Here is an 18,289-nt window from a genome sequence, read left to right on the forward strand (position 1 = left end):
GTTATTTTATTAACATGTAATAGGTGTATTTTAAGTTTTGATGAACTAAATATTTTAAATTTTTTATCAGTTTTAATTTCTAAAATAGTAAATATGAATAGATATGACCTACACAAAGAAAAGCTCTTTGGCATCCTCAGTAATTTTAAGGAGTATAATGGGGACCTAAAACTAAAAAGTTTGAGAACTTCTAGGGAGCTGCCATTTCCTCACCTTCTGTTTTTCATTCTGACACATTCAAAACTACCCTCACCTAATACCATTCCCAGAAACCAATGTCCTCATTCTGTCCCCTGGCTGCCCAGGTTTCCTCAGACTTTTCCTTCTCCAATGTTCCAAAACCTTCTTTCCTCATTGGAAAATTCTCTCTCATTCCTTAACCTCATTGGAAGAAAGGCATCAGAGAGGAAATATATCTGTTAATCTAATTCACAATTAAGGTTCCAACAGCTACTAACATCTAAATATGCTACCCCTCCCAGGGGTCTTTGCTTTTTAAAGAATGACATTTAAAGACACTTGTCCTAACCCCAAAGATATAATAATCTTCGACAGTGAGATTTCAGGCCAAATCTCAGGGTAAGAGACTTCATTCTCTAGGCCAACCTTTCTCACAGATGTTTCTTATTTCTGGTTTCTAGCTGCTATTTCTGACAATCTGGACTGCTCTGATGTCATTGAAACCCCACACTTCCTGGCTGCAGTTAAGTTACTGGAGGTAAGTTCTGGCATACACTTTTACGAGAATGTGCCCACGATCCAGATCTCTGGGCTGTTGGATCCTCCAACATGTGTTTCTCTTTCCAGGCCTGCTGTTTCCCCCTTGCGCCCCACTTCTCTTATCCACCTGCGTGCACCGATTACTCTGACTTCCTGACTGTTCTAGGAATAGCCCTGGCCTTTAAGTAGCAAGAGGGAGCAAGAACTTGTGGCATTAACTTAATTTTAGCAAAACGGTGAAATTGTCAAAATTTGTCATTGATGCTCTTCCCATTTTGTTTTCCATGCCTCTCCTTTTTTTATCTGCTCGTGTCTTTCACCTTCAGACATTTCTTACTGCCCATGTTTCCACTGCTGTACCCTTACCCATTACTTCGGGTTCTAGACCTGTCCTGCCCCCACATTGAAACTTCTCCTCCTTACTACCCCTCCAACACTTTCATAGCTTTGGGAGGAGCTGTGGTATATTGGTATAATAGCAATAATAATATAGCTAGCCCTTATTAAGCACCAACTATGTGCCAATAGCTGTGCTAAGTGCTTTGCAATTATTATCTCATCAGATCCTCACAACAACCCTAGGAAGGAGGTGCTATTATTATCCCCATTTTTCAGTTGAAGAAACTGAGGCAGGCAATGTTTAAGTGACTTACCCAGGATCACACAGCTAGTAACCTGAGGCTGGATTTAAACTTAAGTCTTCCTGACTCCAAGTCCAGCAATCTATCCACTTCACCACCTAACTGCCTTAAAAAAATAGAAAAAGGGGCATCTAGGTGGTGCAGTGAATGGAGCACCGGCCCTGAAGTCAGGAGGATCTGAGTTCAAATCCAGCCTGAGACGCATAACACTTACTAGCTGCGTGTCCCTGGGCAAGTCACTTAACCCCAATTGCCTCATCAAAAAAAAAAAAAAAAAGAAAAAGAAAAAGAAAAAGAAAAAAAGAGTATAAGACTTAAAGTTACATGACCTGAGTTCTATTCCAAGTTTTACCATTTACTAGCTGTTTGACCTTGGGCAAAGCACCTAATCTCCCTGGTCCTCAATTTCCTCATCTGTAAAATGTTGCTGTTGTTGTCTTTTGTCCTTTGTTCTTGAAGAGGACCTTGACATCAGGGAGGTGATGCCATGACATACAAGTGAATTGGATTTAATTGAAGGAGGGCTGTGCTCACCAGCCTCACTTTCTCCTCCAGAGACATCTGGCTCCAGTGGCAAGATATAGATCAGGACAACTGGAAATGGCCTCTAGTTGTCCTGATCTGTAAAATGACAGGGTTGAACCAGATGGCCTTTAAGGTCCCTTCCAGTCCTAATAGTCTATGACTGGGCATATAACTTCCCTGATTTGTACGTCCCCTCTCCTCAGATTTATCTTAGGTTAAAAAGTAATAATGCTAAGGAGTTAATGTCTAATAATGTTACCATTACCAAATGATGTGTGTACTTTGGAGCAATGCATTTTATTTATTTATTTTTAACTTAAGTGTTTTTATAGGAATGTGTTCATTTTGACCCTTTCATTTCGAATTCATTTAGGTACTTTGTAACTACTCTTCTCCCTATACCAAAAACAGTTAAGCAAAACCATCTAATAATGGGCCTATGACTGACAGTACATGCCACTTCCTACCTTTGCAGTTTTCTGATTGTTACAGAAAGGAAGACACTATGCTTCAATGCTGATGGCACAGAACCAATGTTGTTTGTTTTTATTTGACACAAGTTCTGAGGCTTTCTAGAGTTTTATCTTTACGTACATATTTGTGGTCGTTATGTGCCTTGTTCCTTTGGCTCTACTTTCTTCACTTTGCATCATTTTATCCTCCCCCCTTCTCTGAATTTTTCATATTAGTCATATTTTACAGTACAATTATATTCTATTACTTCACGGTTGTGGACATTCCCAATTGTTGGGAATGTATTTTGTTTCCAGATTTTTGTTATTAGAGGTAAAGCCACTATGATCCTCTCCCTCCTCATCTTTATCTCCTGACCGCCCTGGCTTCCTACCCATTTCAGCTAAAATCTCACCTTCCACAAGAAGCCTTTCCCAGTCCCTCTTAGAGCTGGTGCCTTCCCTCTAGACAAGGAAGGCACTGGCAGTAAGCGTTTATTATCTCCAATTATCCTGTATGTATCTTGTTTGTACAGAGCTATTTCCATGCTATCTCTCACATTAAACTGTGAACTCCTTGAGAACAGGGCTTTTTGCCCTTATTTATATGCCCAGCACTTAGCACAGTGCCTGGCACACAGTAGGTGCTTAATGAATGCTTCTTGACTGATTGACTGACCTCTAACTGTGGCTCTAGATAAAAACTAAAATCCCAAACACATTGATCCCTAACCTAGCTGTGCATTCTGCTGTTGCGTGGTCCTGTGTACAAGGAAAATAAGATGAAGGAATGAGAACTCACCCCACCTATCTAATCAGTTGCCAAATTTTACAGTTTCTTTCTTTACCCATCTCTCAGTTACCTCTCCTTCTCTACTTCCACAATCCCAACTCCAGTTCAAGGCCTCATCACCATGTGCCTGGTCTCCTAAAATAGCCTTGTAATTGTTTTCCCTGCCTCAAGTCTCTCCCCACTCCAATCTGTCCTCCACTCAGCAGCCAAAGCAACTTTCCTAAAACCTCAATAAACTCCAGGGGCTTCCTACTCCTTTAGGATCAAATGTAAACTGCTCTATTTGTCATTTTAAGTTCTTTACAGCCTAGTTCCTTCCTATCTTTCTAGTCTTTGACATATTATTCTACTCCATGGTCAAGCTATTCTGGCTTATTTGCTATTCCCTACATGTAACACTTGATATCCCATATACCTCCCTTTGCACTAGCTGCCCCCTTGCCTGGAAAGCTCTTCCTTCTCACCTCCACCTTTTAGAATCCTTAAAAATTCTGCTTAGATGCTAGCTATGTGACCCTGGGCAAGTCACTTAACCCTGATTGCCTTAAAAAAAATCAGCTTAGAATCCTTTAAAATTCAGCTTAAAAACAACCACCTAGGAGGCCTTTTCTGGTCTCCTCCCCTCCCCCTTGCACACCCCGCCCCCCAACCCCTCCGCTGCCTACTTCTAGAGGCAGCTAGGTGGTGCAATGGCTAGAGTGCTTGGACGGAAGTCAGGAAAACCTGAGTTCAAATTCAACATCAGATATTTGCTAGCTGTGTGACCCTGGGAAAATCACTTAATCTCTGTCTGCTTCAGTTTCCTCAACTATAAAATAGGGATGATTAATAGCACCTACCTTCCACGGTCGTTGAAAGTCTCAAATGAGATAATATTTGTAAAGTGCTTAGGGCAGTGCCAATACATAGCAGGTGCTTAATAAATGCTTATTTCCTTGCTCTAAGGTTACTTTCTATTTTCTATGCATCTTGTCTATACCTATTTATTTATGTCATCTTCCTCATTAGAATGTAAGCACCTTAAGGGCAAGGACTATTTTTACCATTTTCTTTGAATTCCTAGCTCTTAGCACATTGCAATAAACATTTAATAAATACTTGTTGAGTGATCATTATAAAATCAGCTCTGAGTTCATGCCTACAGGTGGCTCAGTAGCCACAACTCTGTTCAAAGATAATCCTTTTTTCCCCTTAAAGAGTGATGCCCAGGGGCAGCTAGGTGGTGCAGTGGATAGAGCACCAGCCCTGAAGTCAGGAGGACCTGAGTTCAAACGCAGCCTCAGACCAAACACTTGACACTTACTAGCTGTGTGACCCTGGGCAAGTCACTTAACCCCAATTGCCTAAAACAAAAACAAAAAAAAAGAAAAGAAAAGAAAAGAAAAAAAGAATGATGCCCTGTTGCTCTGCTGGTATTTACACAGGTGAAGGCTATGGACCTCCAGACGTGTTTGACCAATCACTACATCATCGTCCGCGGGGAAGGCGTCTTCCGACCACTGAACATACTCCAGTCCAGCGACCGACGAGATGCTTTGGTCAAGGTGGAAAGATTTCATATTTCTTATCCATCCTTCTCTGGTCCTTCCCAACTTCCTCTACGGTTTCATATTGGGAATATTCAGTCCTTTTTCTCTTTTAACATATTTCATGGCATTGGAAATGACCTCTTCCGCTTTTTGTGTGTCCTTCAGGTAACTGAAAGGAGTCAGAACGGATTCAAACCATATCTCTCACTCCCTAGTGCCACATTCTTGGGTCTATTTCATACATTCATACATTCTTCCCTTGCCCTGAGCTCTTCCATTTTGACAGATCTGATCCCCACTTCATCAGAATGACTGAGAATTGTATCTGTTCTGTTATTTTTACTTCAGCAACATTCTCTTGCATAGGACCTTCCCAAATATTCCCCAGACTTTCCTTTCTCCTCCCAATATTATTTCTCATAACCTCCCCTATGTTGCTTCCATCCTTATACAACTCCATCTGTTCTCATATCCCAGCAGTATGATTAGAAATTGTCCCTCAATACATTTCACCCTAGACTTTTAATGCTGTCCTTTGATGTAAGCTCTCTCATTACTTATTTACAACATACCATGATGTACAATGTCCTAAGGTGTTCACCACTTCATATCGACATGTCTTTTAGCCGTACCTTTTTTTCATTTCTCTTTCCTTGTCATTCTCCCCTATCCCAACCCTTCTCCATATATACTTCACTACTCTCTCTCTGGCTCTTGAGGACATCTGTAATCTGACTGATCCAACCTTATCTCCCTCTACTCATAACTCTTTCTACTCTAAGTATTTGAATACACCTTCTGCTTTGGTCAAGTCAATACACTCCAAATATGCCATACTAATTCCTGGGTAGAATAGTGGATAGATGGAGTGTTGGATTTGGAGTCAGGTAAATCTGAATTTAAATCCTGCCACAGACATTTACTAACTGTGTGACCTTGAGTAAGCCACCTAACCTCTCTCAATCTTAGTTTTCTCATCTGTAAAATGTAGGTATTAATAACACCTATCTCATATAGTTGTTTAGCAATTATTATGGTTGAAATCTAGCTCAAATTCAAGGTCCAATTTGAGTCCTACCTTCTGCATTAAGCCTACCACAACTACTCCAGTCTTCATTGCCCTTAGCATTTGATTATATGAATGAATGAGTGAAAATGCATTCATTTTCCCCACCTTTTATTCATTTTTTATTCTCATTTTCAAATTCATTCTAAGTAGTGAATTTGGACCTTGTTTTAAATTGTTTCTCTTAATTCTTTTTTAACATTCATTTTTAAAATTTTTGAGTTCCAAATTCTCTCCCTCTCTATAGCCTCTCCCCCACCTATTGAGAAGGCAAACAATATTATACCCATTATTCATGTGAAATCATACAAAATATTTCCGCATTACCTATATTACAACAAAAAAGGCAAGAAAAATAAAATGAGAAAATGCTTCCATCTGCACTCAGAGTTCATCAGTTCTCTTTTTGGAGGTAGACAGTATTTTTTCATCATAAGTCCTTTGGAACTGTCATGGACCATTGTATTGATCAGAGTAGCTAAGTCTTTCACATCATCATTATAATATTCTGTTTTATGATGATAGTAACAATCCAAAGCACTTTTATGATGCCTTGAAGGCTATTTGTGGGCCAAAGATCTATGGTGTATCTCAACTATTCAGCTCTAATGGAGCCACATTGATTAGTGATAAGGGACTTGATTCTGGGGAGATGGGCCAACACTTCCACAAAGTTCTCAACAGATTGACAACAGTCAATGTTGAAGCCATTGACCTTATACCTCAGGTTGAAGTCAATCCCTCTCTAGCCAAACTTCCTAGTAAAGAAGAGGGTTTGAATGCCATTAGATTCCTCTTGTGTGGCAAAGAGTCTGGTGCTGATTCTATTTCAGCAGAGATTTATAAGGCATCGCTCACACAAAAGCTGACTGAAATCTTCTAGGTTATGTGGCAAGAAGAAGTTATGCCCCAAGAGTTCAAGGATGCCACCATTGTCCATTTCTATAAAGGAAAAGGAGATAGGTTATCCTGTAACAGTCACAGGGGAGGAGGGGTCTCTTAGGCATTGCCAACGAGATATTTGCCAGAGCCATGTTTAATAGGCTGATCTTTCACCTGGGAGATGATCATCTTGCCTGAGGGATTGTTGTTGATGACTCCTGCTCAGTGTGGGGGTGTGGGTAGCCACATCCTTCACATAATCAAAGGTTGGAGAGGCCCAGGCCTCTCTCTCTCTCACACACACACACACATACACACACCACACCCTATACCACACCACACCACACACATATCTTCCCAGTATGACTACCTTAAAAATATAAGTGTATATATTTTTTAATTAAAAATCAGTCTTCATTACTTTATAGTCAAGTTTCATCTACTGTGTACACTACACAGCACTTAGCAAAGTTCTGGATAATAATAATAATTAATAATGATAGTTGCTAGCATTATACAGTACTTTAGAATTTGTTTACAAAGCTATTTACATGTTATTATATTTGATCAGAGGTAATCAAGAAATACTGCTAATTAGCTGATTAAAGTCAAATATGTCACTCCATGATTTGCTCAGAGCATGTCAGTCTCAACTTGTACACAAGACAGATTAGAGAAAGTGACTTTATCTGACTCATCCATATTCTACTTCAATGCCTTAGTTGCTCACCACCTTATTTCCAGGGAATTTATGGGCATCTCTTCCTATGGATAGTCAAGAAGATCAATGCTGCAATCTTCAAGGAACCCTCCAAAGACCCTCAGGATGTGCGCAGGTCCATTGGCCTCCTGGACATATTTGGCTTTGAAAACTTTCATACAAATAGGTACGATGGTCCCAATTTGTTTCTCAGGAATTGGGAGAGGTGGTGAGCAGAGAAAGAGAACCAGTTGGATTAGTAGCTCTTTCCTGCATTGTTTTCCTAGTGGTCGTAGGGAGATTCTAGTCATGCCTTTCCTTCCTGAGTGGTCCTCTTGACACTGTGATCTGAAGCATATCACATCTAGAGTATAAAATTCAGTTCCAGATGCCATTATTTTGGGAAGAACATTGATAAGGTAGAGGGCAATCAGGAGGGTAAAGGGCCTTGAGCAGCAGCCAAGTGAGGACCATTTAAAGGAACTGGGGGTGTTTAACCTGGGCAAGAGAAGACTTAGTTGGGGGACGTGATAGCCGTCTTCAAGTAAATGAAGGTAATGACGTGGAAGAGGGACTAAATTTATTCTGCTTGGCCCCAGTGGTCAAACCTAGGAACAACGAGTGAAAGTTACAAAGAGGGAAATTTAGTTTTGATATGATATATGTGAGATATTATATGAATGTTTGTGATAAGCAATGTGTGTTTAAATATGTATGTGTGTATGGTATTTTTGGGGATAAAAAATATGGATGGACAGACAGTTGGATGCATGGATAGTTGCACAGGGTAGGCCATGATAACTCATCTTCTTTATGATGTCCTAACAAGAACACTCTGGCATGCTGTAGAATAATAAAAATTGGGGAAGCTTTTCTCTAGAGGAAAAACCAAAGTAACATCCTGAAAGGCAGGACTAATGATCCCACTGGGGTTGCCCCCACAGCTTTGAGCAACTGTGCATCAATTTTGCCAATGAGCATCTCCAACAATTCTTTGTCTGCCATGTCTTCAAAATGGAGCAGGAAGAGTACCATGCAGAGAACATTGCCTGGAACTACATTCATTTCAATGACAATCGACTCACTTTGGACCTACTAGCTCTCAAACCAATGAACATCATCTCATTGATGGATGAGGAGAGCAAATTCCCTAAGGTGAGTGTCCCACCTGTCTCAGTGGGATACAGCTATCAGTCACACTCAGATTTGGGATCATTCATCTTTATCACCTTCAAAAAATCACTTTTAAGTGGTCTCTGTGTGCCTAAAGTTGCAAAAGGTTTATCAAATAATTGTAGGAAGTCATTCTTCCTCCTGATATCATGGAATCATTAGTGGATTTTCACTTAAGTCTCAAAGAATTAAGTCAAATCCTGAGATGGCTTAGTGATGTATGTCTCCCAGCCCAGATGTGGTTATGACCAGCACTTTCAGAAGACAATCTGGGGTGGCTTATTAGTTGATGTGTCATATTTGTGAGGTTTGGGGGATCTGACCAAAGTGGCCATTTTCCTTTTTTGCTTAGGCTTTGGGATTGCCTTAGAAAGTAGTTAGCTCCTATTCACTAAAGCTGGACAACCACTTGTTGGGGATGTTGTAGAGGGATTCCTCTTTAGATACCACTTGGGAACAGATCTTCTCTGAATTTCCTTCAAGTTCTGATATTCTGTGAGGGCAGTAATGAAAAAAGAAGTGGGCTATGAGTCAGGAAGCTTATTGTTTTAGTATAGCTCTGTTACTGACTCATTGCATGATGTCAGATAAGTACCACCATCTCTCCGGGCCTGAGTTTTCTCATCCCTGAAATGAAAAGAGTGGAATAGAAGGTCTTTGTGATTTCTTTTAGCTTTGATATTCTATAATTCTAAATCCTAGTTTCTATTGCCCCATGGAGTTACTGAGTTCTCAGGTCACAATGAGTAGTTTAACTAATCCACTAATGATTAGTTGTCATTATCCCAATGTCCTGTATATGTGTGCTTCTTCCAGGGCACAGAGGTCACCATGTTACAAAAAATGAACCATCTCCATAGCAATAACAAAATATATGTGGCGCCCAAGAACATTCACGACATGAAATTTGGCATTGTTCATTTTGCTGGTTTGGTTCATTATAAGACCGAAGGTAAGTGTTGTCAGTCTCTTTATACTGGTAGCTGAGGTGGGGGCTAGGATGGGAAGGGAAGGGAGAGTGAGATTTGTATATTTTTCTATTCAAACAATGAGGAATGGGAGGAATGAATGAATAAACGAATGAGTAGGTGGATGAAAAAGAATTGAATAAGTACTTACTATTTCTCAGGCACTGTAATAAGTTGGAGATAAAAACATAAGCAAGCAAAATAGTCCCTGCCCTTAATTAAGGAGCTTAGGTCCTAATAGGGAGAGATAATACATTTATGGGAAGAGTAGCCAAGGAAGGAAATATCTAGGAAATCATAGGAAAGGTAAGTTGATCAACAGAACAGTCAATTGACATGGTAGTATAGTTATCCCTTCCACATCATATTTTTCCCCATCGTGGTTTTGATATATTGTGGTCGGCATAAGAAATTAGATGTGAATTTTTTGTGAGTTTTGTGGAAGCTGCAGACGACATGCAAAAGCCAGCAGAAAAAGTTTAGAAACTCAGAAATGCATAAAATATATGCATTGTATTATATAATATCAACATGTTGATCTTTTAACACCATAATAATTCAGACTTCTTCTCTGGTACAAAGAGAAGGCCAAAAATTTTATGTGGATTATCCAGATAGTGGGGGTGCTGTGCCCCTAACCCCCTCAATGTGGAAGGGATAACTATATTGTATTTGTTTAATTATTGAGCCCAGAGCAAGAGCGTGAGGTGGAAAGTAAGGGAGGGCAAAACCATGGAGGCATTACTGATTGCAACATGGTCAAGGTTAGATGGGATCTGAAGCATGGTCTGGTGCTCTGATGCCAACTAGACATAATGAGCTGGTTGAGTTTGCTATAACTCACTAGCCAACAAAGACAGCTGGACCTAAGGCTGGAGTTCCAGGATTGTCTGTGTATCATTTTGTTGGAGAAATGAGGAACTTGGGATGATTTGGATTAATTTCAATGAGATAAATGAAAAAGTGGGACAATTTCTGTACATTTATATTCTGACAGCCCTAAGGATATAGTGGTACAGAGGTTCTCCCATGTCACCCTTGTTCCAGGTTTCTGAAAGGAACATATATTAGGGTATGTTTGGGTGTTCTTAGTGCAAGGGGTATTTAAATAAAGATATACATACTTTGACCTAGCAATACTACTACTAAATCTGTACCCTAAAGAGATTAAAAAAGAAAGGGAAAGGACTTATACATATAAGAATATTTATAGCTGCTCTTGTTGTGGTGGCAAAGAATTAGAAATCAGGGGAATGTCCATCATTTGGGAAATTGCTGAACAAGCTGTGGTATATGATTAAGATGGAATACTATTGTGCTAACAAGAATTGATGAGCAGGGTGGTTTCAGAAAAACCTGGGAAGACTTACATGAACTGATGCAAAGTGAAATGAGCAAAACCAGGATAACAGTATACACAGTAACAGCAATATTGTACGATGATCAACTGTGAACGATTTAGCTTTTCTCAGCAATACAATGATTCAAGACAATTCCAAAGTACTCATGCTGAAAAATGCTACCCACCTCCAGAGAAAGAGCTGATGTATGCAGATTGAAGCATACTTTTTATTAACTTTATTTTTCTTGGGGATTTTTTGATCTGTATTTTCTTTCACAACATGACTAATATGAAAATATGTTTTGCATGACTATACCTGTATAACCTATATCAAATTACTTGCCTTCTCATTAAGGGGAGAGAGGAAGGAGAATGGATGAGAATTTAGAACTCAAAATTATAAAAAAAAAATGAAACAAAAAAAAAGGTTAACTTCTAGGGCTATATCCCAAAGAGATCATAAAAATGGGAAAAGGACCCACATGTACAAAAATATTTACAGCAGCTCTTTTTGTAGTAGCAAAGAATTGGAAATTGGGGGGATGCCCATCAATTGGGGAATGGGTGAACAAGTTGTGGCATATGAATATGATGGAATACTATTGTGCTGTAAGAAATGATGAGCAGGCAGACTTCAGAAAAACCTGGATGTACTGATGTTGAGTGAAGTGAGCAGAACCAGGAGAATGTTGTACACAGTAACAGCCATGTTGTATGATGACTAACTTTGATAGACTTAGCCCTTCTCAACAATGCAAGGATCTAAGACATCTCCAAAAGTCTCGTGATGGAAAATGCTATCCACATCCAAAGAAAGAACTATGGAGTTTGAATGCAGATCAAAACATAGTATTTGCTCTTTTTTTTCTTCTGTTTTGTTTTGTTTCCTCTTGTGGTTCCTCCTATTGGTTCTAATTCTTCCTTACAACAAGACTAATGTGAAAATATGTTTAATAGAAATGTATATATAGAACCTATATCAGATTGCATGCAGTCTTGGGGAGGGGAGAGGAGAGGGAGGGGAGAAAAATTTAAAACTCAAAATCTTATGGAAGTGATTGTTGCTAACTAAAAATAAATAATTAATTAAAAAACAAAAGTTAAAGATTGTTTTTACATGTAATTGAAAAAATATTAAAATTTTAAAAAAGAAACAGAGACATCATTAGAAATAAATGGATATGGGAATGTGGTCCATGGAAAGGAGAGAATCATGAAGTATAATCATAGGATCATAGATTTAGGACTGAAACAGATCTTGGAGGTCATTGTTCCCACCCCCTCATTTTATAGATGAGGAAACTGAGGCTAGGAGAGATTAAGTGATTTCCCCAGTCTCACAGAGTGTTTCTGAGGCAAGATTTAAACTCCAGCCTCTCTAACTCCAGGCTCAGTGTTCTGTCCACCACTCTACACTTGTAAAGGATTTATTCCACATTTGTATAGTACTTAATTTTTTCCAAAATACTTTTGCATAAATTTTCTTGATCACAATACCTTTATTGTACTTGGGAGGCAAATAAGGAAAGCATTATCACCCCCATTTTATAGATAAAGAAACTGAGCCCCCAGAGAGGTTGTGCTTATTTGATGCCACACAGCTAATTAGCAGCAGAGTTAGGACTAGAAGCCATAGCCCCACTACATTGTACTGTTTCCCTTTCTCCCATCGTATCCTCCAACCTTCACTTTTTCCTTCCCCTTACTCTCTGCCTGCTCCCTTCTTTGCCCTTCCCCTCTCCTCATCCTTATCAATGGCGTCCCCTTTTCTTCACACCTCCACCTCATCTTGCTCCTCCTCCTACCCCTTCTAGACTCTGGAGGTTAAAGAGTTTTCCCATGTCTGTTTTAGTCCATGCTTCTGTCAGTTTAACATTTAACAATAGGCTCATTATCATCTCCGGGTAGAGTTGATTTTGAATATAAAACCATACTTTGACCTGATTGAGCTGTTTCTATCCTTCTGCACAGAGAGTTTTAGATTATGGACTGACAGAGAGTGGGAATAGAGCTCTCTCTGACAGCTGGATGTATTGCTCAGGGCTTTCCACAGAAATGCTTTAGATTTGGCATTTCCAAAGGACCCCTGCCCACACATAAGCAGACCTCAAAGTAAGAATCCAATATGATAGCATAATAGTTTGATAGTCAGAAGACCTGGGCTCAAATCTTGGCTCGGTGCAATCTTATTTAAATCACTTAACATCTCTGGACCTCAGTTTCTAGTGGAAAAAGCATTGGGTTTGGAGTCAAAGGACATTGGGTCAAATCCTGGCTCTGTAATTTATGGCCAGTATTGAGCAAGTCACTTAATCTTGCTGGGCCTCAGTTTTCCTAATCTGTAAAATGCGGAATTTCGACACCTCATTTTACAGATGGTCCCTTGCGTCTTTAAATGGACCCTTCTCTAAGGTCTCTTGTATCTCTAAATGCTACGATTTACCCTTATGGTGGAGAAATCAAAAGGTGGGATGGTTGATCCAAACATAATTTAAGTGGCATAAAAGGGAGTGAAATTTGTCCAAACCTTCTCAAAAAGAAATAAAATAAGCTTTATCATACATTATATGTGCATATATAGATGAATATGTGTATATTATACATATTATATATATGTATATATACATATACATGTGTATATTGTACATATTATATATATGTATACAGATACATATATATATATACACGAAGTTTACTGATTTTTATCACCAGCTAGTACCTCCCAGACTGCCTATAATATTGATGAGGGAGATGTTTCTATTTTCCCCATTTACTATACCTCTGATCTTTCTATCTCTCTCCCTCTGCTTCATGTTTCATTCCTTCTAAATGTATCCTTACTGGGAACTCCAGTAACCTTACCCCTCACTGTTTTCCTAGTCTATCACCCCTGCTCTACCTACACTTTCTTCTCTTCAACATCTTGACCTCCTGGTTAGCCAATTTAACTATGTACTGTCCTCTGCTGTTACATCCATACTTGGCCAGTCCTCAACACTGGGGTGACTGTAGCATCCAGCTTATCTGCCCCCACTTGCATTCTGATGAAAAGAGTCATACAACTGTGTTGACTGGGTTATCTAGCCTCGGTTGAGCTCTTACTGCTCAGCAAAAGCAGCCCTTTTATTTCCACGATGGCTAATCCAAACTTTCTTTCCTTTCTCCTCGTGCCCCCTACATTACTCCAACCCCATTCCCTCTCAGCAGAGGACATTGTGTCCTGCTTTCTTGACAAAATTCAGGCCATCTAGGCTTGAGCTACCTGTTCTCTTCTATTCCCTACTTCCAAACCCCTCCCCATGGTCCTTTGTTTTCTCTTTGTTCCAGTCTAATGAAAATCTTAGTGGCCCTTCTTTTTGCCAATGCCATTCATTCCCTCTACTGGCATCCTTAATTACTCTACCCTCCCATCTCCTCTTACAGTTTATTCCCCCAATCACATTTCATTATATATACATATATATGTATGTGTGTATAATCTTTCTCTGCTCCATCCTTTGCCCTCTTTCTCTCTCTCTCTCTCACTCTGCTTTTCTCTGCCTCATTCTCTTTCTCCTTCTCTCAATCTCTTTCTTTTTCTCTCTCTCATCATCACCACCACCACCATTATCATCATCATTTTATACCTCTCCTGATAAGTACTAGAGCATAGACTCAAACTTCTAAGGAATTTGTGAATCATTTATTATGTGAATTTTTGTGGTCTAGTGATGAATTATGTCTGATTTTCTGAAGAAAAATGAGCATGTAGGGCATTTTGGCAAAGTGTTGGAGAGAAAAAGGCTAGAAGGTATAACAAGTAGGGGAAATTGGTGAATAAGATGCCACCCTCCCTCTTACTTTTCCCCTAGTTTGAATCTATGGTCATTAAGATGGGCTTATTCTCCTGACAGGTTTCTTGGAGAAGAATCGTGATGTTCTGAGTACTGATATCATCAAACTGGTATATTCATCTCAAAATAAGTTTCTGAACCAAATTTTCCAGTTGGAACCTTCCCAGATCAAGCTACGCCATGGGACCATCCGTCTGTCTAGGTCTTCAGACTCACTCTCTAAGGTAAGTTTGCTGTTTGGAGGTTATGATTGGCCCAGGAGCTAAGATCACTTTTTATTACATTCCCAACTCCCATACTAGGTCTTGAGGGTGTTGGGATGAGGTTATGCTTCTGTTTTGCAATCTGTATAATACTTGCCTTTACCAGCTATTGTGAGACTCCAGACAAGGTAATACATTTAAATGCAAAAGACAGTGGTAAAGTTCCATACATATGTAAAGGCATAACATTTCTGTGGCTGTGGAGGTGGGAGTATATGTCATTATGTATATGTTTCTATGGGTAAAACATAATTGGGCATGGGCTTGTCTGGGGATGTGGATATCCAGGTGAATGCACTGCAGCTGTCTGCTCTCTCCACCCCCACCCCCCAGAACATCATGTGTTGGGTAATAATGGCCTCAGTTGGTCCCAAATTAACACAGCTGTTTGAAGTCATAAGAATGTCACCTGATGAAAAAGTTCCAGCGCCTGGAAAGCAGAGAATGCTGGGCAGGGAAGAACAAGGGACTTCTGTTGGCAATATTGAGGAGTCTCAGGCAAGGCCTCATCCTCTGTTCCTATTGCCCCCAGGACTTTTAAATGGGACCCGAGGGCTCACTGTGCATAGAACTCCCTGGGAACTGAGAGAGAAAATGTAACCCCCCTCCCACCCCCCCAGGTAACCCCTCATTGAAAATTGCTTCCACCTGGGACAGGTAGGTGGCACAGTGGATAGAGCACTGACCCTGGAGTCAGGAGGACCTGAGTTGAAATCCGACCTCAGACACATAACACTTACTAGCTGTGTGACCCTGGACAAGTCACTTAACCCCATTGCCTAGCAAAACAAAAAACAAAACAAAACAAAAGAAAATTGCCTACACCTCCCCCATTCAGCTCAATTCACCAGTTACTGAGCACATGGAGGCCTGTGCTGGGCAATGCAGGGATTACAAAATATAATGAGATATGGTCTGTCCTCAAGGAGCTTGCAGTCTAGTTGTGTAGACTAGGCAAATACATGTTAAATAGTTAAAGAACCACTCAAGAGCAAGGATTTAGCGTGGAAGTGTGTGGCCAGCAGTCTGGCTAAATAGGGAGAAGGGATGATCTGGTCTGGAGAGACTCTTCAAGGAGGCAGGGTATGAGAGGAATCTTTTGTATGAAAAACCAGTGTGACTCCAAACTCAAGAGGTGCTGGGGTCTTGGGTCATGATTCTTCCACTAAGACGGGGCCTTAACCTTGTTTGTCATTGGCCCCCTGGGCAGCCTAGTGAAGCCTTTCTCATGATCCTTTCTCAGAATCATGTTTTTAAACGTGGGAAAAATACATAGGATTATAAGAGAAACCACTTATATTAAAATACAAGGTGTTCCAGAAGCCCAAGACTTTTGGAACATCTTGTATAGTTCTCAAAACGTGAAAAAGAAGAAGAATGAGGAGGAGGAGGAGGAGGAGAAGGAGGAGAAGGAGAAGAAGTTCTTCACAGATCTCAAGTTAAGACCCCTTCATAGGGATCCTTTCACCTAGCCTTGGTGCCGTGGGTCCCCTCTTATGCAGAGTAAAAGCAGCCAAAGTTTCTACACCTGTCATGAGATACCCTTTGTGTCTGTGTCTGGCAGATGTTAAGACATATGTAGATGGAAGGTTCCAAGGTTAGGTTTCATTATTTCCCAGATGGTGTGAATTGAGGCAAGAAGAGAAACACTCACCAAAACCAGCTCCTATGTGAGATAAAAATTGATTCCAGGAATAAATAGTTAATTAGTCTCTTCTCCTGCCAGTAGTCAGAACTGGTCCCAAATCATTTTAGGGTAGTTAGAATCTATACAAGGGCTTCTGTCTGTGGTGTGGCCTGAAAGCGTGAGATGTGGAATAGTCAGGCTGGTTTTGAATCCTTACTTTGCTACCTGTCTATCATCTGCTAGACCCTGGATGAGTCTAACTCTGACTTTTCTGGGCTTCGGTTCCAAGTTTCATATGAGGATACGTAAAATGAGAGTGTTGGGCTAGAAATCCTTTTTTTAGCTCTAAATCTTAGGACATTTTTTTAAAAAAAGCTTTCAGGAAGGATACATTTCCTTTGAATTCCTTGTACTAGAAATCTTACCTTATTGTAGGTGTTTGGGATTGTATATTTAGAGCTAGGAAGGACCTTAGAGAAGTCAGATTACCCAACTCCCCCATTTTACAGATGAGGAAACTGAGACCAGTGAGGCTAAAGGTAACGGAGTGGCAAATGGCAGAATAAAACCTTGAACCCCGGTCCTCTGACAAAATCTAGCACTCTGCCTCTCACTGGCAAGCTTAGAATCTTCACGCTGAAGCTGAAGCCCTTTTCCTCTGGTTTCATTCTCAGCAGTTTTACAGGCTATCAATCCTTGCAGAGCAAATCTCCACAAGGAGACATTTTCTTTCTAGAGGATGTTAACAAACCACGTGTTCACTATTAGAGCTATAACTAGAAATTTTTTTTTTCCTATCAAGCAAACAATTGAATTGGAGGCATAGAAGATGGTCTTACCACAGGGGTCCTCTGTTAGGAGAGGGGGCTGTCCAAGCCATTCTCACTGAGGGGTGATCCCATGATAGAATTTAGAAGGTGAAAGTATTTTGGGGTGAAGATAAACTTCCCAATGCATCTCAGATTTGTGACTTTAAGGCCTGTAACCTCAGTTTCTTCATATGTAAAATGGAGTGGTGGTGGAGGGGAGTAAACTAGATGGCGTCTGAGCTCTAGATTGAGCTGACAAACGTTGCCCTACTCTATGGTTTCACCTCAGATAGACCCAGCAAGCTCTCATCAAAAAGGTGCCTCGGTCAAATTGCTTTGGGGAACTCATCAGTTCACTCCTCAGAAACTCCACTGTGAACTCAAAGGTACTGGCCCTGGTTTTAAGGCATCAGCCACAAGAGGGCACTATTGTTTCACCGTGAGAACAAAGGAGTCAGACTGACTCTAGAAAACAGCACCTAGAAATTCTGTCTAGCGAGGCCAGACAGCAACATTGTGAGCTGGAAAATTGTCTTCAGCACTCCTCATTTGCTGGGGTTCTTTTTTAAGCCTTTTTTAGCCCATTTTTAGCACCATCACAGTCACCCAATACTCTCACACTTTCTTCGCAGAAAGCAAAGGTCTTATAAACTAATTCACCTTCATAGATTATTATTCAATATTTCAATATTAGTAATAAAAATAACTCACATTTCTGTAATTTTGCCAACACCTCAAACTCTACATGTCTAAAACTGGGCTCATTATCTTCTCCCAATCTCGCACAACTCACCCCTCCCTCCCTTCCCTTTTTTCCTTCTTTTCCCTCTCCCTTCCTCCCTTCCTCCCTCCCTCTTTTCCTTTCCTTTCCTTTCCTTTCCTTTCCTTTCCTTTCCTTTCCTTTCCTTTCCTTTCCTTTCCTTTCCTTTCCTTTCCTTTCCTTTCCTTTCCTTTCCTTTCCTTTCC

General features: G+C 40.2%; 1 protein-coding gene across 1 annotated transcript in view; it reads left to right on the forward strand.

The window, feature by feature from the left end:
• MYO7B (myosin VIIB) overlaps nt 1–18,289 on the forward strand; it is a 129,007-nt gene that overhangs the window by 27,732 nt on the left and 82,986 nt on the right. Inside the window, exons 9-14 of the mRNA XM_027854723.1 lie at nt 642–718; nt 4,556–4,675; nt 7,353–7,495; nt 8,253–8,463; nt 9,298–9,433; nt 14,685–14,848. Coding sequence (XP_027710524.1) covers nt 642–718; nt 4,556–4,675; nt 7,353–7,495; nt 8,253–8,463; nt 9,298–9,433; nt 14,685–14,848 — 851 coding nt within the window. The remainder of the gene's footprint in view (nt 1–641; nt 719–4,555; nt 4,676–7,352; nt 7,496–8,252; nt 8,464–9,297; nt 9,434–14,684; nt 14,849–18,289) is intronic.

This window comes from Vombatus ursinus, unplaced genomic scaffold (assembly GCF_900497805.2).
Source record: "Vombatus ursinus unplaced genomic scaffold, bare-nosed wombat genome assembly UNPS02010548.1, whole genome shotgun sequence".
In the NCBI taxonomy this organism is placed as follows: domain Eukaryota; kingdom Metazoa; phylum Chordata; class Mammalia; order Diprotodontia; family Vombatidae; genus Vombatus; species Vombatus ursinus.